Source organism: Saccopteryx bilineata, chromosome 2, assembly GCF_036850765.1.
Source record: "Saccopteryx bilineata isolate mSacBil1 chromosome 2, mSacBil1_pri_phased_curated, whole genome shotgun sequence".
NCBI lineage: Eukaryota > Metazoa > Chordata > Mammalia > Chiroptera > Emballonuridae > Saccopteryx > Saccopteryx bilineata.
In genome coordinates, this window is record NC_089491.1 from 350,286,597 (window position 1) to 350,314,429 (window position 27,833).

The 27,833-nt window shown below is 40.9% G+C and overlaps 1 protein-coding gene and 1 pseudogene across 4 annotated transcripts in view; both read left to right on the plus strand.

Annotated features, from left to right (window-relative positions):
- The window catches only part of GDPD1 (glycerophosphodiester phosphodiesterase domain containing 1), a 56,894-nt gene extending 30,021 nt beyond the window's left edge, over window positions 1-26,873 (plus strand). For 2 of the 4 annotated variants that reach the window (XM_066262712.1, XM_066262709.1), the window contains exons 3-10: window positions 1,584-1,719; window positions 10,221-10,266; window positions 14,384-14,502; window positions 15,039-15,128; window positions 19,118-19,251; window positions 22,758-22,817; window positions 25,117-25,168; window positions 25,573-26,873. In XM_066262712.1, the coding sequence (XP_066118809.1) occupies window positions 1,584-1,719; window positions 10,221-10,266; window positions 14,384-14,502; window positions 15,039-15,128; window positions 19,118-19,251; window positions 22,758-22,817; window positions 25,117-25,168; window positions 25,573-25,695 (760 nt within the window). In that variant the 3' untranslated portion in view covers window positions 25,696-26,873. The remainder of the gene's footprint in view (window positions 1-1,583; window positions 1,720-10,220; window positions 10,267-14,383; window positions 14,503-15,038; window positions 15,129-19,117; window positions 19,252-22,757; window positions 22,818-25,116; window positions 25,169-25,572) is intronic. The other 2 variants (XM_066262710.1, XM_066262711.1) reach the window with 2 other exon arrangements.
- LOC136324691 (tropomyosin alpha-3 chain-like) lies at window positions 1,835-5,331 on the plus strand (annotated as a pseudogene).
- Window positions 26,874-27,833: the final 960 nt, after the last annotated feature.

Here is a 27,833-nt window from a genome sequence, read left to right on the forward strand (position 1 = left end):
AAGAATTTGCTACAGCCACCTCGTTCTTCAGTAACCACCATGCTGATTAGTCAGCAGCTATTAACATTGAGGCAAGAACCTCTATTGCCAAAAAGATTATGACTCACTGAAGGTTCAGATGATGGCTAGCAGTTTTAAAGTAGTTTTTAATAAGGCAAGTACATTTTTTTTTTTTTTTTGGCAAGTACATTTTTTTTTTAATTATTTTTATTTATTTATTCATTTTAGAGGAGAGAGAGAGAGAGAGAGAGAGAGAGAAAGAGAGAAGGGGGGAGGAGCAGGAAGCCTCAACTCCCATATGTGCCTTGACCAGGCAAGCCCAGGGTTTTGAACCAGCAACCTCAGCATTCCAGGTTGACGCTTTATCCACTGCACCACCACAGGTCAGGCGCAAGTACATTTTTTAAAGGACGTAATACTTTTGCAAACATCTTTGAAGTGGATGCCTTGGCAGGCAAAGCTTAAGTCAGTCATTTATATTACAAGAAAAAAATATCAGGGCTTCCACTACATTTTAACTTTGAAATCACGAAGTGTGAGTCTTCAAACTTTTTTTTTTCAAGATTATTTTGGCTCTTTGGGGTTCATTGAGGTACCATGTACATTTTAGGGTGGATTTTTCTACGTTTGCAAAAAATATCATTGAGATTTTGATAGGAATTGGATTGAATCTGTAGATCCGTGTGCATATTTGCATTTAACAATGTTAAGTATTCCAATGCATTAACATGGGATGTCTTTTCACTTATGTAGCTCTTTAAGCAATGTTTTGTATAGTTTTCATTGTACAAAGTCTTTCACCTCCTTGGTCAAGTTAATTTCTTTTATTTTTTAATTTTCCATTGATTTGAGAGAGAGAGGGAAAGGGAGAGAAAGAGAGAGAGAAGCATCAACTCATTGTTCTACTTAGTTCCATTTAGTTGTGCACATTGGTTGCTTCTCATATGTACCCTGACCAGGGATTGAACCTGTGACCTTGGTGCGCTGGGATGGTGCTCTAACCACTGAGAAACCCAGCCAAGGCTTCCTTGGTTGTTAATTTCTAAGTTTTTTATTCTTTTGATGCTATTGTAAATGGAATTGTTTTATGATTCCCTTTCCAAGTTGGACCCCCCCTTTTTTTTTCTCCTTGCTTAATTGCTCTGGCTAGAATTTCTGATCCTATGTTGAATTAAAGTGTCAAAAGCTTGCATCCTTTTCTTGTTTTTCACTCCTTTCATTTTAGAGATGTGCAAACATAGGCTCAAAGGGGCCATTTACTTGCCTAGTATTATGCAGCAAGTTTGTAGTAAAGCAGGAACTGACACCCAGATCTCTTAACTTCTGGTCCAGTGTGCTTTCCATTGTATTGGTGTGATAGAAATTGTAGGTGGTTATGGAAAGGAGCCAACAATGTTTTCTTATTCCAAATTCACTTAGAATATTTTCACATCAGTAAATCATAATAGATGACAGTGTTGAGAAATTTTAATATTATGGGATTTTTTGCTGTTTGATTTCTAATGCTGAATTTTACAGCTGATGCATGTAACCTCAATGTTCACTTAAGTTTCAGAATGTCATTATTCTTTGTGTTTCTTCAGTGCAGTTACAATTGGAACCGACATGCTGGAACTGGACTGTCATATCACAAAAGATGAGCAAGTTGTTGTGTCTCATGATGAGAATCTAAAGAGATCGACAGGGGTCAATGTAAACATCTCAGATCTCAAGTACTGTGTAAGTATAAAGATGCATGATAAATTAACATCTAGTAGATAATAAGACCTGTAAGAGTTTTAAAAACAGTGAATGCCAGATAGTGCTTCAATAAATAATTTTTAAAAATGAATAAATGATAAGAGTTAGATAATGAATGTCAAAGGAAATTTTAAAAAAAACTAGGGGTTTCAGGGAAGATGCACTCACTGCACACACTGAGACTTATTTTTATAAGTATTTTAACAAAATTACCAAAGTTCTCAAACATAAAACTACTAGAGTTCAACTTGCTTGAAGTGTCCTATATTTATTTTGATTCGGATTAAATATATTTTAGTCTTAAAGTATAGGAAAGAACCTTTTAAAAATCTGATTTTAGAGAAACAGTTGTAGCACTGAGGAAGGAAGCAGGAAACCGACCTTCCTCTGGAGCTGGGTGGGCACCGTGGCGGGAATCACCACTGTGGGGGCAGGGAGACACAAGTCCAAGTTCTGCAGCAGCAGGCGGATGATGCATAGGACAGGGCCAAGCGCCTCCCATGGGACGTGGAGGGAGAAAGGCTGCCGAGAACCCCTGAGGCTGAGGCGGCCTCCTGGAACTGCAGGATCCCACAGGTTGAAGAGGAGCTGGTCTGTGTTCAGGAGCACCTGGCCGCTGGCCTGTAACAGCTGGAGGAAACTAAGAAAGCTGCCAAAGAGAGTGAGGGAGGTAGGAAGATTATTGAAAACCCAGCTTTAAAAGATGAAGGTGGAACTACAGGAAATCCAACTCAAAGAAGCTGATCACATCACAGAAGAGGCAGAAGTTGGTGATTACTGAGGGAGACTTGGAACGCGCAAAGGAACAGCTGAGCTGGCAGAGTCCTGTAGTCAAGAAACGAGCAGATCAGACAGATGGGCCAGAACCAGAAGTGTCTACTCTCAAAAAGGAAGCGGTTCATTAAAATGTCTATATTACCAAAAACATTTTATAAATTCAATGCAATATCAATTAAAATACCAATGACCTACTTCAAAGATATAGAACACATATTCCAAAAATTTATATGGAACCAAAAAAGAACACAAATAGCCTCAGCAATCTTGAAAAAGAAGAATAAAGTGGGAGGTATCACACTTCTTGATATCAAGTTATACTACAAGGCCATTATACTCAAAACAGCTTGGTACTGGCATAAGAACAGGCATATAGATCAATGGAACAGAACAGAGAACCCAGAAATAAACCCACAGCTCTATGGACAACTGATATTTGACAAAGGAGGTAAGAGCATACAATGGAGTAAAGACAGTCTCTTTAACAAATGGTGTTGGGAAAATTGGACAGCTACCTGCAAAAAAATGAAACTAGACCGTCAACTTACACCACTCACAAAAATAAAGTCAAAATGGACAAAAGACTTAAATGTAAGTCGTGTAACCATAAGCATCTTAGAAGAAAACATAGGCAGTAAGCTCACCGACATCTCTTGCAGCAATATATTTACTGAATTATCTTCACAGGCAAATGAAATAAAAGACAAGATAAACAAATGGGACTATATCAAACTAAAAAGCTTTTGTACAGCTAAAGACAATATGAACAGAATAAAAAGACAAACCACACAATGGAAGAACATATTTGACAATACGTCTGATAAGGGGTTAATAACCAAAATTTATAAAGAACTTGTAAAACTCAACACCAGGAAGACAACAATCCAATCAAAAAATGGGCAAAGAAATGAATAGACACTTCTCCAGAGAGGACATACAGATGGCCAATAGATGAAAAAATGTTCAACATCACTAATCATTAGAGAAATGCAAATTAAAACCACAATGAGATACCACCTCCCACCAGTCAGAATGGCGCTCATCAACAAAACAACACAGAATAAGTGCTGGAGAGGATGTGGAGAAAAGGGAACCCTCCTGCACTGCTGATGGGAATGCAGACTGGTGCAGCCACTGTGGAAAACAGTATGGAGATTCCTCAAAAAATTGAAAATGGATCTTCCTTTTGACCCAGCCATCCCACTTTTAGGAATATATCCCAAGAACACAATATCACTGACTGAAAAAAAGAAATGCACCCCCATATTTATGGCAGCATTGTTCACAATAGCGAAGCTCTGGAAATAGCCCAAGGGTCCGTCAGTGGACAAGTGGATTAAAAAGCTGTGTTACATATACACAATGGAATACTAAGGGGCCATGAAAAAGAAGGAAATATTACCTTTTGCAACAACATGATGGACCTGTGTTGGACAGATAAAATGTATTATGCTCACTTTGTTAAAGTGGCGCTGCCCACGTGAGGCCATCGCCCAGGTGATATTAATGTGTGTTGAGAATCCTTGTAGCCTGGGGCTTGGTTTTGGGATTAAGCCTTTCCCACCCTTTTTGATGTGCGGTGGTACAATCCAATCATGCCTCAGAGAAGTGACTTTGTATTAGAGACTTCCCTATTTTGTATATTGGATTAAGGGTTTGGATTTCTACACTATAAAATGGGGATGGAGCGGGAGCTTGCGCTCTTGGTTCCTGAGATTATCATTAGAGGAGAGAGCAGAGCAGAGAGCAGAAGGGGGCCACGTGGAAGAGGCCAGGAGAAGCAGCCAAGATGGCGGAGTGTTGAGTGAGAGGCTAGTTTGTGCAGAGTTTGTATCTGGGATAAAGAAGGAGATGGGGAACTGAGGAGAATAAGGCTGGTGAGCTAGAAACCTTTGATTCTAGGAAACTCGGATAAGTCAGTGGCTTTGTGAGCACTGAATGTGAGTGGGTTTTGGAGCCCAGTGTGTGTTTTTACTTGCCCGCCGGGTGCAAGCTAGGATTAAAGACTATGGCCCATCAGTTTGTGGCTCCGTTGTTTCTTTACCGACTGTCCGAATCCAATGCGAAACTGCATGGGCCTGGCGGCTGCTGTGATGGTGGCCCTGGCCCTGGCCCTGGCTTCTGGCTCTACAACCTGGAAACTATTATGTTAAGTGAAAAAAGCCAGGCAGAGAAAGAAAAATATCATATGATCTCACTCATTTGAGGAATCCAAGGAACAGTGAGAACTGAGGAATGGAATGGAGACAGAAGAGGGATCAAAGGGACCAGAGGGAAAGAGGACAGAGGGAAAGGGGATGATAGGATGGGATAAACCTGAAGGGAAGGGGGGAGGGCAGTGTAGAGAGGAGGGCAAGGGAGATGTTGAGGGGAATATGGGAGAGGGGGATGCATTCGGGGTGACCCTAGAATCTATGTAAACACAATTAATTAAATATATATATATTTTTTTAAAAAAGGAAGAGGTAAAGATTCTTACTAATAAACTCAAGGAGGCAGAGACCTGACATGAGTTTGCAGAGGGATCAGAGCCTAGCTGGAAATGACAATTGATGGTTCGGAAGATAAACTGAAATGCACCAAAGAGGAACACCTCTGTACACAAAGGTTGCTGGACCAGATTGACCTGACTGAGACAGAGACCTGACTGAGCCACCCAGCCCCGCCCTGCCGCTGCTCCTCCCTCCGGCCCTGACTCTGCCTGAGGCCAGCCTGCCCCAAGCTGACCTTTACCCCCCCAGCCCCGCCCTGCCGCTGCTCCTCCCTCTGGCCCTGACTCTGCCTCAGGCCAGCCTGCCCCAAGCTGACCTTTAAACTGAGGGCTGATCTTTAATTGAAAGGCTGCTTTCTCCTTTCCCTGCTCCCCCCCCTCCCCCTGGTCTTTTTCACCAGGTTGTCTCTGCCTCTCCCCAGAGATTCTAGTTGGGCTGCAGGCTGAGCACCTTTGGGAACAACCTTGAAAGGAACGTGAGCACAATGCAAAGTATCTTTAAAAGCAGGTCATGATGTACACATTTTGTAATCACCTTTTTTGTTGTTGATGTAGCAACCATTTGCAAAACATTTCAAATAATTCCACAGTTCTCAAGCAGCAGTTTAATCCCTTTTTCACTTTTAGAAGGTAATTTTTCAGCTTAATCCATATTTGTCTTCCTAGAGGAGGGAAAGAGATATGGGTCTGCCTTATTCAGGGCCAAACAGAGCCCTGAGAAAGACTTCACTTAAGGGATTCATTGCTTTGTGCAGGGTACCAGCCAAACCAGAAAGGTGATTCCAGGAGGGATCACACCTCCCCCCTGCCAAAAAAGCGATGTTTCGCCCTGGCTGGTTGACTCAGTGGTAGAGCGTCAGCCTGGTGTGCAGGAGTCCCCGGTTTGATTCCCTGCCAGGGCACACAGAAGAAGCGCCCATCTGCTTCTCCACCCTTCCCCCTCTCCTTCCTCTCTGTCTCTCTCTTCTCCTCCCGCAGCCAAGGCTCCATTGGAGCAAAGTTGGCCCAGGCGCTGGAGATGGCTCCGTGGCCTCTGCCTCAGGCGCTAGAATGGCTCTGGTTGCAACAGAGCAACACCCCAGATGGGCAGAGTATCGCCCCCTGGTGGGCATGGCGGGTGGATCCTGGTCGGGCGCATGTGGGAGTCTGTCTGACTGCCTCCCCATTTCCAACTTCAGAAAAATACAAAAAAAAAAAAAAAAAAGAAAATTAAAAACAAAAAAGCGATGTTTCAGCTTTAAGGTATCTTTGGACAATTTTATATTTTCATCAGAAGTGACCAAACAAATTAAAATAGTGAGACCTCTCTATCTGAGACTGTAAAGCCAGTATCCATAACCACCATCACAGCTGCCTGGCCCATGCAGGTTCTCATTAGATTGGGACAGACGGTAATGAAACAATGGAGGCAAAAGCTGGTGGGCCATCAGCTTTAATCCTAGCTTGCACCCGGCGGGCAAGAAGAAACACACACTAGGCTCCAAAACCCACTCATTCAGTGCTCACAAAGCTACTGACTTATCCGAGTTTCCTAGAATCAAAGGTTTCTAGCTCACCAGCCTTATTCACCTCTGTTTCCCATCTCCTTCTCTCTGCACAAACTCTACACAAACTGGCTTCTTCAGCACTCTGCCATCTTGGCTGCTTCTCCTGGCCTCCACGTGGCCTTTCTCTGCTCTCCTCTCTAATACTAGTCTCAGGAACCAAACTGAGAGAGAGCAAGCTCCAGGTCTGCCCCACTTTATGATTCAAAACCTTTAATCCAATATACAAACAAGGAAGTCTCTGATACAAAGTCACTTATCTGGGGCATATGGGATTCCTCATGAGAGTACACCACCCTACATCAAAAAGGGTGGGAAAGGCTTAGTCTTAAAACTAAGCCTTAGGCTATAACAACCCTGCATGCTTACAGCCTGTCTCCCACACCCAATGCAAACTATAAGCGAGCAAACATATATATATTTACAAACTTTATTTGACCAACACTGGGCGACGGGCTTCTATGTGGACAGCACCATCTTTAACAAAGTGAGCATAATATATTTTATCTGCCCAACAGAGACCAAATCCTGTCCCATCTCGACCGGCTTCCCAGTGGTTCACAGAATGGATCATGTGCTCCTTATGTTGAAGTGACCAGTTATTTGTTCTGCCTCCTTGAAAGAAAAAAAATTATGTTTGTCACTGATGTAGCCAAATGAAACTCATTATGCTTTTCCGGGTCTGAAGCTAGGTTAACAGAATGCTATCTGTATGTATAACCTGTATGATTTTGATATAGCTGTGATCCTGACCTTTTTCTTTTTAATAGAATTTAGTTTTTAGAGAAATTATAGGTTTACAGCAAAATTGAGCAAGGAAATACAGAGAATTCGCACATAACCTCTTACTTCACATAGACACAGCCTCCCCCCCATCAGCATCCTACGCCAGAGTGCACATCTGTTACAACTGATGAGCCTACACTGACACATCGTCATCACCCAAAGTCCGTAGTTTACGTTAGAGTTCACTCTTGGTGTTGTACATTTCATAGGTTTTAGCATATGTATAATGACATATATCCATGTATGATAGTGTCATACAGAGTAATTTCATTGCCTAAAAATCCTCTATGCTTTGCCTTCCTGCCCCCTGAACCCCTGACCCCTGACAACCACTGTTCTTTTCACTGTCTCCATGGTTTTGCCTTCTCGAGAATGTCATCGAGTTAGAATTGTACAGTATTTAGGCTTTTCAGATTCCATGCTTATTTTCATAAACATTTCAAATGACTGAAGTTATTTCATTGAGTGGATATATAGGTTTTTTAAAAGATTTTATTTATTCATTTCCGGGGGGGGGGGGGAGAAACAGAGAGAGAGAAAGAAAGTTGGGGGAGGAGCAGGAAGTATCAACTTGTAATTGCTTCTCATATGTGCCTTGACTGGGCAAGCCGCAGCCCAGGGTTTCCACCTGGCAACCTCAGTGTTCCTGGGGGACGCCCTATCCACTGCGCACCACAGGTCAGGCTATATTGTTATTTTAAACTATGCCTCTATTGGACTTTTGAATTACAGTAGTTCCAAGTTTTTACCATTATAGATAGTACTACACTGAACATTTATTTATTTATTTATTTTTATTTCTGAAGCTGGAAACGGGGAGAGACAGTCAGACAGACTCCCGCATGCGCCCGACCGGTATCCACCCGGCACGCCCACCAGGGGCGATGCTCTGCCCACCAGGGGGCGATGCTCTGCGACCAGAGCCACTCTAGCGCCTGGGGCAGAGGCCAAGGAGCCATCCCCAGCGCCCGGGCCATCTTTGCTCCAGTGGAGCCTTGGCTGCGGGAGGGGAAGAGAGAGGGAGGAAGGAGGGGGGAGTGGAGAAGCAAATGGGCGCTTCTCCTATGTGCCCTGGCCGGGAATCGAACCCGGGTCCCCCGCACGCCAAGCCGACGCTCTACTGCTGAGCCAACTGGCCAGGGCCTACACTGAACATTTTTATGCATAAAAGTTTTCTCTATATTCATATGCTTATACAGTATAACATTATTTAAGAGATATAAATATATTTATAAAGATATTTATACTTAGTAAAAATATTTATTTAAGATAATCTCTATATTTAAAATTATTTTCCTAAATAAAATCCCAGCAGGGGCCCTGGCTGGTTGGCTCAGCGGTAGAGCGTCGGCCTGGCATGCGGGGGACCCGGGTTCGATTCCCGGCCAGGGCACATAGGAGAAGTGCCCATTTGCTTCTCCACCCCCACCCCCTCCTTCCTCTCTGTCTCTCTCTTCCCCTCCCGCAGCCAAGGCTCCATTGGAGCAAAGATGGCCCGGGCGCTGGGGATGGCTCCTTGGCCTCTGCCCCAGGCGCTAGAGTGGCTCTGGTAGCGGCAGAGCGACGCCCCGAAGGGGCAGAGCATCGCCCCCTGGTGGGCAGAGCTTCGCCCCTGGTGGGCGTGCCGGGTGGATCCCGGTCGGGCGCATGCGGGAGTCTGTCTGACTGTTTCTCCCCGTTTCCAGCTTCAGGAAAAAAAAAAAAAAATCCCAGCAGGGAAATTATTGGGTAAAAGACTAGGACTATTATAATGTCTTAATATATATTGAAAGTAGCTATTACCCTCTTGCTTTCTTAAAAGGGTTTAAAAGAGTTCTAAAATCTGATATTAGAAGAATTTCCATTTTGCTATACACTTAATCATTATTGGGTATTACAGTTATACCAAACATTTTCTAATTTGCTAGACTAAATTTTAATGAGCATTTATTTATTTATGAATTTCAGTATTTTTTTATGATTTTGTCATTTTTCTTTTTCTTTTTGAACTGTCTATTCTTGACATTTATCTACTGAGCTCTTTGTGTATTTATTATTGAGAAGAGGTGCATATTCAATAGTACATATATTTTGTAGGTTGTGAAAATAAGTAATTATATGATTAATTTGCTGTTGGGGATGTTCAGCTAAAGGGTGCTCTATGTAGCCTGACCTGTAGTGGCGCAGTGGATAAAGCGTTGACCTGGAAATGCTGAGGTCGCCGGTTTGAAACCCTGGGCTTGCCTGGTCAGGCACATGTGGGAGTTGATGCTTCCAGCTCCTCCCCCCTTCTCTCTCTCTCTGTCTCTCTCCCTCTCTCTCTCCTCTCTAAAAATGAATAAATAAAATTTAAAAAATGGAATTAAAAAAAACATTAAAGGGTGCTCTATGTAAACACATGTAATGTTTGTTTGTTTTTTAAGAAGCAAATCCTAGCCCTGGCTGGTTGGCTTAGCGGTAGAGCACTGGCCTAGCGTGTGGAAGTCCCGGGTTCAATTCCTGGCTAGGGCACTCAGGAGAAGTGCCCATCTGCTTCTCCACCCTTCCCCCTCTCCTTCCTCTCTATCTCTCTCTTCCCCTCCCACAGCCAAAGCTCCAATGGAGCAAAGTTGGCCCAGACACTGAGAATGGCTCTGTGGCCTCTCCCTCAGGCGCGCTAGAATGACTCTGGCCAAAACGGAGCAATGCCCCAGATGGGCAGAGCGTCGTACCCTGGTGGACATACTGGGTGGATCCTGGCCAGGTGCATGTGGGAGTCTGTCTTTCTGCTTCCCCATTTCTCACTTTGGAAAAATACAAAAAAAAAAAAAAAATTAAGAAGCAAATATTTATGTCTTAATATAAAACATTAAAATGCTTTTGATTTTTTGAGAGCTAACTTTTTTTAATTATATCTTTTAAAGGAACTCCCACCTTATCTTGGCAAACTGGATGTCACATTTCAAAGAGGTAATATTTCCCATTTGCAGCTTAAATGCTTACATTTAAGTATATTCATTTATCCTGAGAATTAGCTATTTGTGTGTATTCTCTTGTCATAGTAAGTTCCAGCTCAAAGTACTGTCCTCAGAGCTTATTTTCTCAGGCCTACAAATCTTCAAATCTTGTCCCTGAAATAATAAAGTTCAGATATTTAACTGGCTCATTCTATTAAATTTAAATACAGTTAATTTAAGCCCGAATACTAATGACCAGAAACCCAGATACTATTAGGGATGCTTTGTACCTCTAAAGCTTCCAATTCTAGAATATTACTAAAATTTACAGTAATTGTAAATGAAGTAAATGAATAAATGAAAGAAATTGAAGGGAACCTTGTCAGATCCTTACTGATTGCCTTACATTTGATTCTATGTCATGTGGGTGCTTTATATTTTAAAGAGAATTCTATTACTCCAATAAACCATCAATTTTCTAGTCGTCTTCACTTTTTTAATCACCAGCATAGCAATTTTCTTTTTTTTGAGGGAACATTTCTTACAAGGAAACATGTCCACCAGCCCTAGTTTGTTAGTTATGTCAGCATGGAACGTGTTGGAGTGGAACACGCCCCACCTTGAGGTACAGGTTGCCGAGCAGGTACAGGTCCCTCCCTGTCACAGTTCAGCCTTGCTCTGAATGAGTCAAATGAGTTCAGTAAAGCCAGGAGATGCTAGAATGTGTGGTCCACGATATGGCTTGCAGAGAGTAAAAGCTTTGGTTAAATGTCAAGGATCTTAGTTTTCAAAAAGGACTGTAAACTGCTCTGTGAATTAGATTTAAAATTGGCCAGTAAACTTTCTCTTTAATGGGGAAAGTAAATTGTTTAAGTTAGCTATCTCAAAGTGATATTTAGATCTGTTTGTTGACTTTTGCCTTCCAGGTAAGAATCATTGAGCTCTGCTGGTTTGAGGAAACACTTTTTTCATTCTTGTGATTAATAGGATCGTACTTGCTAAGCTTTTCTAATATCTGTGTCAGTTGTTGGCCTGTGAAGGTTAAGAAAATTTCTTAAGTGAAGTTTTTCCTGTTTTTTCCTTTGTAGAGCAAAGTCAGAGCCTCATGTAGAGAAAAAGATCTTTTGAGAAAAAAAATGTTTTGATTATTTTTTCTGGTTTTTATACCTCCCTTATAAAGTCATAAAACTTTTGAATGTGAAGAGACCTTTGATTCCATCTAGTTCTGCCTCTTCCTGTTACAGATAAGGAAACAGGCCTAAAAATGCAAATTGAGGTCAGATAGCCAGTAAATGACAGGGCTAGGACTTGAATCTCCTGACAAGGCCAGTATTCAGCTATACCAGTGGTAGTCAACCTGGTCCCTACCACCCACTAGTGGGTGTTCCAGCTTTCATGGTGGGTGGTAGCGGAGCAACCAAAGTATAAATAAAAAGATAGATTTAACTATAGTAAGTTGTTTTATAAAGATTTATTCTGGCCTGACCGGGCAGTGGCGCAGTGGATAGAGCGTCGGACTGCGATGGGGAGGACCCAGGTTCGAGACACTGAGGTCGCCAGCTTGAATGCAGGCTCATCTGGTTTGAGCAAAGCTCACCAGCTTGGACCCAAGGTTGCTGGCTTGAGCAATGGGTTACTTGGTCTGCTGTAGCCCCATGGTCAAGGCACATATGAGAAAGCAATCAATGAACAACTAAAGTGCCACAACAAAAAACTGATGATTGATGCTTCTCATCTCTTTCTGTTCCTGTCTGTCTATCCCTCTTTCTCTGACTCTCGCTCTGTCTCTGTAAAAAAAAAAAAAAAAAAAAAAAAAAAAAGATTTATTCTGCCAAACTTAGCAAAAATCTGACATAAAGTACTTGGTAAGTAATTATTATTATATGCTTTAACTTGCAGTAACTCTGCTTTATAAATTTTACAAAGTAAAGTTATTTCCCTACTTTATAAATTACCATTACTGTGGAACCGGTGGGCGGTTAGAAAATTTTACTACTAACAGAGATCCAAAAGTGGGCGGTAGGTATAAAAAGGTTGACTACCCCTGATACACCATACTGCTTCTCCATCTGGAGTTTCGTCAAATGCCTTAGTAATAACAATGCCAAGTACTCTCAAGTTTCAGACAACTGTAAAAAATAACTTTTGAAATAGTATACAGTATTTGAAACACATAGATCTCTGATAACATCAAAAGTACACAACCCATCCTGCTGAGGATTTCAGGAGACCTTGTGTTCATATTGTTATGCTTACAGAGTCATGTACTCTCTGTGTGGCCATGGAGACAGCCAAGTGATTGGCAATCCATCAGAATGACCCAGAGAAAAAGGCAATAGGAATAGGGTACAGAACAGACAAAACAGTAACAGATTATTTCCTTTTTTATTTTCCATTCACATGACTGAGCCTTTATTATAATTCATGTTCTAACAGGGATTTAATTTACTTTTGATAGGCTTCTTTGCTTTGATTTGCTGTATAATGATGAAGTAAAGGATCTTTCACTATTTGGTTATTCACAAATTAGTAGAATTAAAGTTTCAGATGGGAGGGTGAATTTTTATTATCGTTATATAGTATGTATAGTATATTATAGAAATGATTAGAAGCAAAAGGGAGTAGGGAAATTAAAAAAACACCCCTGAGGAAGTATAAAGAATGATTAAAATCTCCTTCATTTTTTTCATGAATTCTTTATATTGAGTTGCATTGACATATTCTGATCTTTTTTTTTTTTTTTTTTTTTTTGCATTTTTATTAAGCTGGAAACAGGGAGAGACAGTCAGACAGACTCCCGCATGCGCCCTACCGGGATCCACCCGGCACGCCCACCAGGGGGCGACGCTCTGCCCATCCTGGGCGTCGCCATGTTGCGACCCTCCTGGGTGTCGCCATGTTGCGACCAGAGCCACTCTAGCGCCTGGGGCAGAGGCCACAGAGCCATCCCCAGCGCCCGGGCCATCTTTGCTCCAATGGAGCCTTGGCTGCGGGAGGGGAAGAGAGAGACAGAGAGGAAGGCGCGGCGGAGGGGTGGAGAAGCAAATGGGCGCTTCTCCTATGTGCCCTGGCCGGGAATCGAACCCGGGTTCTCCGCACGCTAGGCCGACGCTCTACCGCTGAGCCAACCGGCCAGGGCGACATATTCTTTACTACATTACTGAATTAGTGTGTTTCTCTTGCCTGAACATATTATTCTCAATCTCTAAAAAATTCAATGATGATATCAGTGCAAAACTTTAGAAACAATCTTAGCATGCACTAGTAGGATATAGAGAAGGAAAAAATAGTCTCTTGGGAGAAACTCAGAGATGGCTAGAATCTGAGTTTAGATAGCTTCTTAACAAAGAAACCCAATAGATTTTTAGAGAAGTGACAAGACAAAGAAAAAGGAATCTGAGTTTCTAGGGTGGCAAATTGTGGAAAGGTAAATATGTTGGCGAATAATGGAAAATAAAAGGCTAGTCAGTAGTTATGTCGAGTCCTCTAGTGCTGATAGTGTCTAGGGTTGTTGGTGATTAATTTTTGTACAAAGTTAAGTCTTGTTTTAGGGCAAATAGGGGAGGGCAGAGAACCTTTTTTGTATCTACTTCTTAGTTGCCTTCAGCTTGATATACACTGCTAGCTTTCAAGGGGAGTGGTTAAACTAAAATAATTAATTGAATATTTTAAAAACTTTTAAAATGATAATTATAGAATAAGATTTGCAAGGTTACCCTTGGGAGTCTGGGTAAAAGGTGCACAGATCTCTGTGTATTATCTCTTACAACAGCATGTGAATCCACGGTTATATCAAAATGTGTAATGGAAAATCTTTTAAATCACGATTATAAATACAATGTCTTAACATACAATATTTATTTTTTACTTACATAAAAATATCAGGCTAAAATCTATAGGTACACTATAACTATTAAATTATGCATAGGGAAAAAATAGTAGAGAAAGTACACCAAATGGTCACATAGTTATATCTGAATTGTTGCATTTTAGATGATTTTTCTTTTCTTTTTTATGCTTTTCATCATTTTGTAAATGTCCTCTTATGACTACTATTTTATTTCTTCTAGTCATCAAAAAAACTAAAAAGTTATCTTTTAAAAATACATTTAAAAATCTTGCTTTCCCAGCATGCCAATGTGAAGGAAAAGATAACCGAATTCCATTACTGAAGGAAGTTTTTGAAGCCTTTCCTAACACTCCCATTAACATCGATATCAAAGTCAACAACAATGTGCTGATTAAGAAGGTACTTAAGGCTTTGCCTCCTCTGAGTATGTTGCATCCAATTTCACAAACTAATAAAGCTAGAGTAGGTGGCTGCATAGATTGATAATATTCAAGGAAATGTGATACTCTAGGGATCAGTATTGTTTTAAATAATGCCCTAGGAGAAGAGATCTCGTTACTGTAGGAGAGTCTATTTTCAGAGTTGTCATGTCTCCATCGTTGGTAAAAGTGAGCTCCAGTGAACCAATAATAGTTCTGGCATTCATATAATTAACTTCTACTGGCATTCATATAATTAACTTCTAGTTTAACTTTTATCATTTGTAGTTAGTGTATGTCTAATTACCACCTAGTTGTCTTCTATCAGATAAATCATATAATGATAAAATGTAAGTAATTTATTATATTTTATAAAATAGTCTGAATTTATACATTGGTTCTTCCAAAGTTTTGTACAATTCACTGACAGTCAATTATAACCCATTTTTAAAATGAAACAATGTAAGTGAATTTACAAATAGGCACATGCATAAATATTTGAATTTTCACTTGTAGGTTTCAGAGTTGGTGAAGCAGTACAGACGAGAACACATAACAGTGTGGGGTAATGCCAGTTATGAAATTGTAGAAAAGTGCTACAAAGAGGTAATTCTTCAACAATGATACAGAGTGATCTTTGTTGTTATTGTATGTCTATAACTGGTAAGCCATTATAGTAATACTGTTTTAAAAATTATCTTATTTCGTAGTCTTGATATGAAGACTGATGGTACTGGGTGAAAGCAACTAACCAGAAGTTTGCTAACAGACGTAATGGATTTATAGATAGTTGACTTAATAGAGATTATGGACCTTCTAACTAAAGTTCAATATAATTGGACTGGCTTACAGGATTTTGGGGGTTTTTTTGTTTGTTTTTTTACAGAGACAGAGAGTGAGTCAGAGAGAGGGATAGACAGGGACAGACAGACAGGAATGGAAAGAGATGAGAAGCATCAATCATTAGTTTTTCATTGCGCTTGCAATACCTTAGTTGTTCATTGATTGCTTTCTCATATGTGCCTTGACCGCGGGCCTTCAGCAGACTGAGTAGCCCCTTGTTGGAGCCAGCGACCTTGGGTCCAAGCTGGTGGGCTTTTGCTCAAACCAGATGAGCCCGCGCTCAAGCTGGCGACCTCGGGGTCTCGAACCTGGGTCCTCTGCATCCCAGTCCGACGCTCTTTCCACTGCGCCACCGCCTTGTCAGGCGGATTTTTATTTTTACATGCTAATATTAGTTGTTTATCAACATTTTATTATATACATCATAAAACAAAATATGACTCCAATCTTTTTTTGTATGTGTATGACAGAGACTGACAGATAGGGACAGGCAGACAGGAATGGAGAGAGATGAGAAGCATCAATTCTTCATTGCGGCTCCTTAGTTGTTCACTGATTGATTTCTCATATGTGCCTTGACCGGGGGGCTACAGCAGACCAAATGATCCCTTGCTCAAGCAACCTTGGGTTCAAGCTGGTGGGCTTTTTGCTCAAACCAGATGAGCCTGCGCTCAAGCTGGCGACCCCGGGGTTTAGAATCTGGGTCCTCCGCATCCCAGTCTGATGCTCTACCCACTGCGCCACAACCTGGTCAGGCTGATTCCTATCTTTTAATGTCTGTTATTTGTAAGGTAATTGAATTTTTTGTGTAATTTTGAATTAAAGAAAGTATTTAGTCCTTCAACTCTATAGCTCAAGCTTTTCTTTACCTCCCAACTAGAATCAATCAAAGTAAGCCAGAATCATGATTATCAGGGAGTATATATCATTATAAGCAGGGTCATCCAACCACTAAAAAGGCACATGTACAAATGAATGCAGGTTTAAAAAAGTGATGAAAACTGAGTAAGTTCTCTAGTGTAATTAACAGTAAAGTACCAACATTGATTCCTGGTTTTGATACATCTGGTCATATCAGGTGTCAGTCTCACCATTTGGTGCAACTGGGTTAAGGGTATATAGGACTCTGCTATGTTTTTACAACTTTATGAATGTATAACTATTTCAAAATAAAAAGTTTACTTTTGGCCTAGAATCACAGAACTTTTCCTTTGATTCACATACTTTTCTAGAAGCCTCTGGTTTTCTGTCATTTTAGAATTTAAAAACTTTCCACAGTAATTTTCAAACATCAGGTAAGAATGTTGCAATATGTCTGACTGGTGGTGGTGCAGTGGCTAGAACGTCGACCTGGGGTGCTGAGGTCCGAGGTTCGAAACCCTGAGGTCCCCGGCTTGAGCACAGGCTTATGCAGTTTGAGCATGGGGTCACTGGCTTGAATGTGGGATCATCAACACAACCCCGTGGTCTCTGGCTTGAGCCCAAAGGTCACTGGCTTGGAGGCCATGGTCTCTGGCTTGGAGCCCAGGGTTGCTGGCTTGAGCAAGGGGTCACTGGGGTCACTAGCTCAGCTGGAGCCCCACAGTCAAGGCACATGTGAGAAGCAATCAATGAACAACTCAAGTGCCACACTATGAGTTGATGCTTCTCATCTCTCTCCCTTCCTGCCTCTATTTCTCTCTCTTGCAAAAAAAAAGAGTTTCAGTATTATTTGTCATTCATACTATGAACATACCATGTAGTTAAGTCATGCATCATTTATAATTCTTAAAATGTGATTTATAAGAATTTTACATGAGCCCTTTAATTCCCAGATGTTAGAAACTAAAAATATAAAAATAAAAGAAAGTGGGCTACACACTGGTGATGGGAAAATGGGGCACTTGTTCTAACGTAATGACTTTTTATTTACTCCTACTTAATGCAGTGGTTCTTAACCTTGGCTCTTCGTGGAGATTACCAGAACAGTTACAAAAAAATACTGGTGCCTGGGTCCCATTTCAGATTTTCTAATTTAAAAGATATGGGGCAAATAAATAAATAAATACCTAAGTAAAAGATCTGGGTGTGGCCAGCTATTTGCCAGTCTGCTCCCCACCCACTCCCACCAGCCGCTTTGCATGACTGCCCAGAAGTGTTTTAGCTTTCTGCTTCCAAAATTGCCTAAGTGTTGAGGGCCAGCCCCTAACCCTGTTTCTTCCATAAGAGCTATAATTCTTAGGGTATGAGTTTTCAGGAATCAAGGTTTTCCAGGGACTTGTATATTGTGTTGCAGCTGAAACACATGTATATATATAAATAAGCTGAAAATCCCACAAAGCAGCATGTGAACATGGGAGAAAAGAAGCCCTCAAATTTACTTACTCTATATTTTAAAAAATAAAGAGGTGGGTAATTCAGAGCTAATATTTAAAATAAAGCACGTTTTTGCATGATTTTTCAATACATTACTTTTATACAGAAAATTTAAATCTATCATAATTTTTATGTGTTTTAGAGACAAATATAAGAGGGGCCAGGGAGAGAGAGTTGTTTAAACGGTCTAGAGTTTCAATTTGTAAGATGAAAGGGGAGTGTGTGTGTGTGTGTGTGTGTGTAGAGGGGGGGTGCTACCACTCTAAGGGCTTGGGGATCCTGAACGTTTTCAAATAGAAACTTTTTTTTTTTTTTTTTTTTTTAATTCATTTTAGAGAGGAGAGGGAGAGACAGAGAGAGAGAAGGGAGGGAGGAGCTGGAAGCTTCAACTCCCATATGTGCCTTGACCAGGCAAGCTCAGGGTTTTGAACCGGCGACCTCAGCACTTCCAGGTCAATGCTTTATCCCACTACACCACCACAGGTCAAGCTAGAAACTTTTTTTTATAAGAGTTTATTTAAGCCAGACTATTGACATATGCGAAGGAGCAAGATCTCAAATGCTCCTCCAATAGAAACTTAAAATGGTTAGATTCTTAGACTAGCTTACAAAATTCTATTTATATTTGATTTCTAGTGTAGCTGAAAGATGACATATTTACAACAGTATTAATAGACAGTATTTCTTTTTTGTGTGTGGCAGAGACAGAGAGAGTCAGAGAGAGGGACAGATAGGGACAGACAGAAAGGGAGAGAGTTGAGAAACATCAATTCTTCGTTGCAGTTCCTTAGTTGTCCATTGATTGATTTCTCATATGTGCCTTGACCGTGGGGCTACCGCAGACTGAGTGACCCCTTGCTCAAGCCAGCAACCTTGAGCTCAAGCTGGTGAGCCTTGCTCAAACCAGATGAGCCCGTGCTCAAGCTGGCAACCTTGAGGTCTCGAACCTGGGTCCTCCACATCCCAGTCCGACGCTCTATCCACTGAGCCACCGCCTGGTCAGGCAGGCTATACAGTATTTCTATATATAGATATAGTTATATACTTTTCAACAGGAGTAAGGTTAGTATTTCACATCTTCATTTCTTTGTCTTGTTCCATTAGATTTGGTATCTTTAATCTCTGGTGAAAAGCACTATCACCAACAGACAGAAGTGGTGTTACAAAAACAGAATAGTGAAGATAGTAACTTTAGTATCATCAATGAACACTCTAGGGTCCCAGATCGGTACTGACCCATTTGTCAAAGACGAGTCATTTCTAAGTGTGGTGTGTGATAATTCAGGGAGAACTGTTGATAGATGTCAAGATATAGTCTTGGGAAATTTTGAGGGTTGTCAAATAATTTTTATTTGAGCAGTCATAAAGTAACATACACTATTGTTTGTATCTTTTAGAATTCAGATATTCCCATACTCTTCAGTCTACAACGTGTTCTGCTCATTCTTGGCCTGTTCTTCACTGGTCTCCTGCCCTTTGTGCCCATTCGAGAACAGTTTTTTGAAATCCCAATGCCTTCTATCATATTAAAGTAAGTCATTGTTTTTACCCATTGCAAATTATAGGAGGACTAAGATAAAGTTCATTAATATCAATATTAATGGTAAAGAATAGATTGCTGTAGTTATTCCCATGTTTGATTAGCTGATCAATATAAACATTGCTTTTTTGAGGGGGTAAGAGGAGGGGAGATAATGAGACAGACTCCCACATGCACCCCGACCGGGATCCACCCAGCAACCCCTTCTTGGGCCCATGCTTGAATCAACTAAGCTATTCTCAGTGCCAGGGCCACACTCGAACCAGTCAAGCCACTGGCCGTGGGAGAGGGAAGCAGATGGTCACTTCTCCTGTGTGCCCTGATCGGGAGTCAAACCTGAAATGTCCCTACACCAGGCTGACGCTCTATCCACTGGGCCACTGGCCAGAGCCAAACAATACTTTTTGACCTAACTAAGGTACATGCTCTAAAATGAATAATAAAGGATTATAAGTATTTAGTCTGGACCCGTTTCGCATAACAGTGACTTTCTCTGCCTGTGTATCCAGAAGTAAGGTGGAAAGATTTTAGCTTAATTGTGGAAGTTTAGTAATTCTCTTATTCTAACATCTAATGACACTTGGCCTCTTAACTTCTTTTCTTCTTACTTCATTGACAACTATATGAGGCTGAAATCCCATTGAACTTCAAATTCATCACTAGTATTTAATACATTTAGGAAGAAAAACACCCACCACCACAATAATCCCCCAAAACCTCTGGAGTTGGGAGAAAGAAAAGGATAGAATTTGTTTATATGAGATACTTCTGTGTATGTGTAACTTCTCCACAAGGCTCAAAGCCTTGCTTTTCACACGCTAATTTACTACAAAGAAAAAAATAGCCTGACCAGGCAGTGGCGCAGTGGATAGAGCATTGGACTGGGATGCAGAGGACCCAGGTTCGAGACCCCGAGGTCATCAGCTTGAGTGCGGCCTCATCTGGTTTGAGCGAGGCTCACCAGCTTGCACCCAAGGTCGCTGGCTTGAGCAAGGGGTTACTTGGACTGCTGTAGCCCCATAGTCAAGGCACGTATGAGAAAGCAATCAATGAACAACTAAGGTGTCGCAATGAAAAACTGATGATTGATGCTTCTCATCTCTCTCTGTTCCTGTCTGTCTGTCCCTGTCTATCCCTCTCTCTGACTCTCTGTCTCTGTAAAAAATTTTAAAAAAGAAAATAATAAAACACTTAGCATTGTCTGGCAAACAATAAGCACTCAATAAATGATAGCTTTTATTGTTAAATTATCTTTATCATTATTACTATAGAAAGATGGCTTCATCTCATGATCCTGCACCCTCAGAAAGTGATTTCTAGCTATAAGTTTATAACAATAACTGGGTCATGACAAAAGAATTCAGAGTTCCTGGGGAGATCATCTAAATGTGATTTTGCTTACATGTAAATTTTTCATTCCCAAACAGAACTTTTAAAAAATCAAGCTGAGGCCCTGGCCTATTGGCTCAGTGATAGAGCATCAGCCCGGCATGTGTAAATCCGGGTTTGATTCCTGGCCAGGGCACACAGGAGAAGTACCCATTTCCGTCTCCACCCTTCCCCCTCTCCTTTCTCTCTTTCCCTCCTGCAGCCGAGGCTCCATTGGAGCAAAGTTGGCCCGGGTGCTGAGGATGGCTCCATGGTCTCCGCCTCAGGCGCTAGAATGGTCCCAGGTGCAGCAGAGCAACGCCCCAGATGGGCAGAGCCTCGCCCCCTGGTGGGCATGCTGGGTGGATCCTGGTTGGGCACATGCAGGAGTCTGTCTGTCTGCCCCCCCCCCCCCGTTTGGAAAAATACAAAAAAAAATAAATTGGTCATTAATCATTAGAAAATACTGTAAGAAAGGCAGTTTGGTCAGCACCTGTGTATTCAGCATCTATGCTTCATGCCAGTTTGAGTTTCTTAGTGATGAGCACTTTTATCTATTTCTAATCATATTTATTAGCAGTTTCTGTAGTTATTTCTCAGACAAAACAACCAAAATCACTTTCTGCTTGCTAAGAAAAAATTTTCATTTGCTGGATTAAAATGACTCCTAACCATGCTTCCCCGTGGCCTGGAATGACCATTGTGCTCTCTGGATTATCTTCATGTGTTCCTTTTAGAAGCTAATCTATTTGAAATACATCTGAACAAACTTTATAGAATTAACCTTTTCTCTAAAAAGTGATTATGGATTAAGACACAGGTAGAATATTATGTTTGTATGTTTTAGTGTTTGTTTGTTTTTATTTTTAATGGGAGATACTGAGTAATTCCTAAGACAATTTCATAGTAATTTGTGTTTAATGAGTTAATTAGTATTTGAGATACTAAATCAGTGGTCCCCAACCTTTTTTGGGCCACGGATCGGTTTAATGTCAGAAAATATTTTCATGGACCGGGTGGGATGGATAAATGCACAAAATAAAATTATGCAACCGGTGTAAAAACTGGTATTTTTAAATATAATTGTCGAACTTACGAGACAAGCATCAAGAGTGAGTCTTAGACGGATGTAACAGAGGGAATCTGGTCATTTTTTAAAAATAAAACATCATTCAGACTTAAATATAAATAAATCAGAAATAATGTAAGTTATTTATTCTTTCTCTGCGGACCGGTACCAAATGGCCCACGGACCGGTACTGGTCCACGGCATGGGGGTTGGGGACCACTGTACTAAATCCCTGAGATTCCTGAAATAGTCACTGAGATTTTTCCACCTTGGCTAGAATTAGGGAAAAAAGGATTTTATTTAGAGAGCTGCTTATAAAAACTGAATTCAGAGACAAGAAAAAAATGAAGTTAGGTGTGGATATTCAGGCCCAGACTAAGAATATAGATAGGCGGCTATAGAAAGAAAACAGATGAAGACCTGGGAAGACTGAGAATCCCGGAGTGTTGTTAAACTTAGAGAGGCTGAGACAGCCTCACCACAGAGTGGCTCCCCAGAGATCCCCTGTGGGCGCAGCCCAAAGTCAAGGCCAGGGGTGGCTGTGCTGCTTTGGGATCAGAGACTGAAGGAGAAACTCAGCAGAGGTCTAACAGTCATGTGCGCTTTCAATATCTAAGATAATTGAAGTCCAGGGCCTTCGTCTGCAAATAGTGAAAGGGAAAGAAAAAAATGCTTTTAGTTTTGTTTTGTTTTTTTGTCTCACTTTTACCCCAAATATCTTTTAATCCATAGTAAAGCTTGGTTGTGTGTGTAAATCTACTGTAGACTAAATTATAGCAGACAAGGCAAGAAAAAGAGGCTTCACCAAAAAAGAGAGGAGACACGAGCCCTGGGCACTCAGGGTCTCTAGAAAGATCCTTTTTTTTTAACCTTTGAATAGTGGTCATAAAAAGCCTGAAATCAATAGAAATAGAGAATTCAAATGGGCTTTATTTTAATTGATGTTTGTCCTCTTACGAATATATTTTGGGCACATATTAAGTACAAGGCACTTTTGAACTTGTTTTGTTTTTATCACACTGTGTTTCTAATTTATGATTTAATTTTTATTTTGTCTCAGGTTAAAAGAACCACATACAATGTCCAGAAGTCAGAAGTTTCTCATCTGGCTTTCTGATATGTAAGAATTTGAGTTTCTTGATGTACAAGTGATTGTTTTAGCTATACCTGTTAAATACATAGTGTTTAAACTTAGAGCAAGCTTCCTACATGTAATTTGTAACAAGGATGTGTTGAGTACCCACCATACAAATGGATGTGTACAAATCGTTTAGAACTAGCTTAATCACTAGTCACCAAGCCTCAGGAGGAATCTAGGAAATAAATCTTATTCAACTTCAGGAGAAAACTGAGCACCAACTCACCCAAAGGTGAATGATTGACTTGGGGTTATCTAGCTAGTTAGTAGAGAGCTGGGATATGGTATAACGATCCCCTTCTGCTCATTTGTTCCCACTAGCCTGCAGTCAAAAGCATGATGAAAAAGAAGTGTGAATAGCAATGCAGTGTGTGTAACTGTATATTGACTTATGGCACATTGCTCAGAAAAATCTGTACCAAGATTTACTACAAAGGAAGCCCTACCTATAGGGTGGGTATCTACCTTAAAGAAAATGCCTTCATTTCTAAGACTTTATTTTTAGGTAAAATCCACAAGGTTGTTATTGTGCTATATTTTGTTTTAAAACGGAACCTTGAGGGCTCTCCCTCTCCAGAGCAGCCCTGCCTCCGCCCACTTCTTTCCCAGCCAGCTCTCTAGAGCACGCCTGCGCCTTTCCCTTCCCCGCTTCTTCCCCCAGGCGCATTCCCTTTGACTTTCTTTCTCCTGAGCTCCAAGGGCCGGCCCTTCTTCTGCCTCTGTAACTTGTTTCCTGAGCCCACACAGCCCAGCTGGCTCACTTCCACAACCTCTGTAACTTTCTAAGTAAATTTCCTCTTTTTACCTTGATTGCTTAAATAATAATCCTTAGTCACAGCCTTTTTAATTTAGCTCCACTTTCAAAGAGGTGGGAAACTAGTTTTATCTTTTCTCTGTGCCACAGGGTTCATGGTTTTTTGCTTTATTCCTGATTTAATTTCTAGTTTTCAAGGACACATTTTTAATTTATGTTAAATACACAGTATTTTTTTTTTAAGTTAGAGCAGGAGAGATACAGAGACAGACTACTGCATTCATTCTGACTAGATCCATTCGGCAACCCCTGTCTGGGGCCATGCTCAACCAAGCTATTTTTAGCACCTGAGGCAGAGCCAGTGTGCATCCTCAGCACTCAGGCCAATGTGCTCAAATCAATTGAGCCATGGCTGTGGGAGGGGAAGAGAGTTGGAGAGAAGAGGGGAGGGAAGGGGAGAGAAGCAAATGGTCATCTCTCCTGAGTGTCCTGACCAGAATTGAACCCAGGACTTCCACACACCTGGTCAATGCTCTACTCCTGAGCCAACCAGCCAGGGCTATAATTTTTTTTTTTTTTAATTAAGTGAGAGGCAGGGAGACAGAGACAGACTCCTGCATGTGCCACAGCCTGGATCCACCCGGCAAGCCCCCTACCAAGTGATGCTCTGCCCATCTGGGCTGCTGCTCCGTTGCTTGCCAACTGAGCTATTTTAGCGCCTGAGGCAAGGCCCTGGAGGCATCCTCAGAGCCTGGGGCCTACTTTGCTCTAACCATTTGAGCCATGGTTGCGAGAGGGGAAGAAGAGCAGGGGAAGAATGGAAAAGCAGATGGTCGCTTCTCCTATGTGCCATGACCGGGAATCGAACCCGGGACTTCCACACGCTGGGCTGATGCTCTACTGCTGAGCCAACCAGCCATGGCCACGTGATTTTTAGTTAATGTTCTTTAACCATTCTAATAAACATAAACAGAATAGAAAGTATATAGATGTGTAATTTTTCAGTACAATTAGTTCCTGTCTTCTCCAAGTGATTTGTATTCTAAAAATTCGCTTTTGAGTTGGTTATTTGGAGGCTAAAAATTGCTTTTTTTACCTAAATATAAGTTATTATAATTAGTGGACGTGAGGTTTCTAAGAGAACTCACGAAACACTAATCTGTTCTGTGAATGAACTACGATATTACAGAACTTGAGCCGTGTTTACCATCTTATTTGAACTTGCAAACTTAGGAACACAGACCCATTGAGCTGCTCCAATAAGATCAGGTCTCTTGAGCATCTAGTGGCAGGAGGAGTAGAAAGAAGGTTCTGGTTGTTCACCAGCAAGCAGCCTGCAGTGAAAAGAGACCCAGCAGTTAAGATAGAAACGCATCCAGAGCAGCAGTTATTATTTGAGGCCATTTCTTGTATTGCTGAAGCATCGGGGTTCAATTCCGCTAACTTGACTAAGTTAGGACTCAGGACTAACTGTAGTCCTTTGTAGGGCTAAGAAGTACCTAAATCTGCTCTGCTTCTCTTTTCTAGTTTACTAATGAGAAAAGCTTTGTTTGACCACCTCACCGCCCGAGGCATTCAGGTACATTTCTGGAATAATGCATTTTGGAAACAGCAGAGTTTACCAGTTGAACACCTTTGTAGGGGCAGGAACTTTTAAGTGACTTAATTTGGTCCCAACTCTGATGGTGCTGCCTTACGGGTTGACACTGGAGACCTTAAGCTCTGCCTCACAGTGAACAAGATGGCATTCACGTCTCAGTCACTGATTCCCGTACGTAGAGATTTGAGTAGCCGAAGTCAGGGGGATGGGACAGTGCACATTTAACAAGCAAAGTGGCATTTTTTCCAGGGGTCAATGACTTCTTGAAATTGCAGGTTTAAAAGATTATTTCTAAGTATGCTGAGATTGTAGTGGATAAATGCTATGATAAACTTTTCTGTCTTAACATTCCTTCTCATACTTCTTATGCTTCTAATTTTCAGGTGTACATTTGGGTATTAAATGAAGAACAAGAATACAAAAGAGCTTTTGATTTGGGAGCAACTGGGGTGATGACAGACTATCCAACAAAGCTTAAGAATTTTTTATATAATCTTTCAGCATAGAAAAGGCAGTACTTGGAAGCATTCAAAGAAAACGTGAAAAGACCTAAGGAAAAAAACAATCTTTTACCATCATTTTCTTAAGCCATTTCCAGAATGGTTAAAAGGTTTAATCAGTTAAGTTTTCATTACCTCATTTTGAAGCCTGTCTGAGAATGTAGACACTATATATTATATATTTATTTTAAACAATATTGCATATTTTGCATTTGTAAATAGTTTGTTTAGAAAGATAACGGGTTATAAGATATAAGTAGGAGATTATTAAGGTTTCTGTATATGACTCTATTATTGTAAGTAATTCTGAGATCAAAGACTACTGAATGATTTGATAGTTTCACTGGACCAAGGTTGGCTAATTGGTAAAACAAAACAATTGAAGGCCACTGCCACTATTTTGAGTTGTCTTGTTATTTCTAGGTATAGCCTAGTTCCCGGGGGCGGGGGCAGGCGGGAAGACAGTGCACGTAGAGCTTTGAAATCATTGGTGTGGTTATCTGACAGGTTGTACGTGTTAGCAGAAAGCAAACTCAGAATAAACTGAAAGTTTATTACTTGATCTGAAATAAATTCTGGTTGCTATTGTTAATGGAAACATTCTATTTGGAATCTTCTTCAAATGTGTAACAATGCTACCATGTCTTTTTTTTGGTAAACATTAAAATTGGACTTACCAATTGTAAGTTAAGACAACATCCAAATAGTCATTTTTTTATGTTTCCTGTAAAGAAATCTAAATTTTCCATTTTGGGCTATGACTAAGTGTTTGGGCCTACATCTAGATTTTAAATAACATGTCGCATCCTAATAATCATATGAAACTGATAAAAGTGCATATCATTGTTTTTAATACTCATAGTACAAACTACCTGGTCCTAACCTTTAGGAATTTATTCTTCTGAGTGTTAACATGGGAACAGAATTTCCCAGAGCATTAGCCATGACTTTCTCAGTTCTTCTGATGTGACCTCATGTAAATCGGTTTCTAATCTATTTTGACTAATTTTCGTGATCTCTTTGGGAGGTAAATATAACCTGGATGAGTAAGTGTCTTTTACCTAGATCACATCTCTTATCTGGAGTTTGCTAGTTTACAGCTGTGAAGGGTGATCATACTCCCTCTTATCCGTGGATGACACAAGTAACATTTGTTTTTTTTGTTTGTACTCAAATAAAGTTTTCCAAGAACAAAATAAGAGTTCTTTGTTTTCATTTTTTGTTTGTTTTGTTTTAGTTATAAATTTACATATACTATGTAGTTTTTTGGTTTTGTTCTTGTTTTTGTTTGCAGAATTTGATGAGGTGATGAATTGGTGAGTGAATGCACCTGAGATTTTTCTCTAGAGTAAAAATAAAAACGTGACCGGTTGGCTCAGTGGTAGAGCGTCGGCCTGGTGTGCAGGAGTCCCGGGTTTGAGTCCCAGCCAGGGCACACAGGAGAAGCGCCCATCTGCTTCTCCACCCCTCCCCCTCTCCTTCCTCTCTGTCTCTCTCTTCCCCTCCCACAGCCAAGGCTCCATTGGAGCAAAGTTGGCCCGGGTGCTGAGGATGGCTCCATGGCCTCTGCCTCAGGCGCTAGAATGGCTCTGGTTGCAACAGAGCAATGGCCCAGATGGGCAGAGCATTGCCCCCTGGTGGGCATGCCAGATGGATCCCGGTTGGGCACATGCAGGAGTCTGTCTGACTGCCTCCCCGTTTCCAACTTCAGAAAAATACAAAAGAAAAAAAAAGAAAACGTGAGAACACACTTATGGTAAAGAAGTTGCTTCTTGGCATGTGCATAAATAACTTGTGCAGGTAATCCATTAAAGCAGTCATTTTCATTTTTATTATAATTTAAGGTTATAGTTGCTAGGGGTTGTTTTGATCATATTTGATACAATTCTTTTGGCTATTTCTCCTTACCAAATTTTGCTTTTGTTATGATTCAGAGCAGTTCATATTATAGAGCTAGCATATACTTTGTGTTAACCAGTAGAAGATAAAAGTCCCCAGAGTGGCAAAGATGTTTAGAAAGTCATGTTCTAAAAGTTAGATGATTTTATAGTCAAGGTGAATCAAAGTGATTTTGTATAACTCTCTAGCAAGAGAGTTGATATTATCAGAAAAGATCTGAATACTGCTTTTCTGGTTGGGGTATC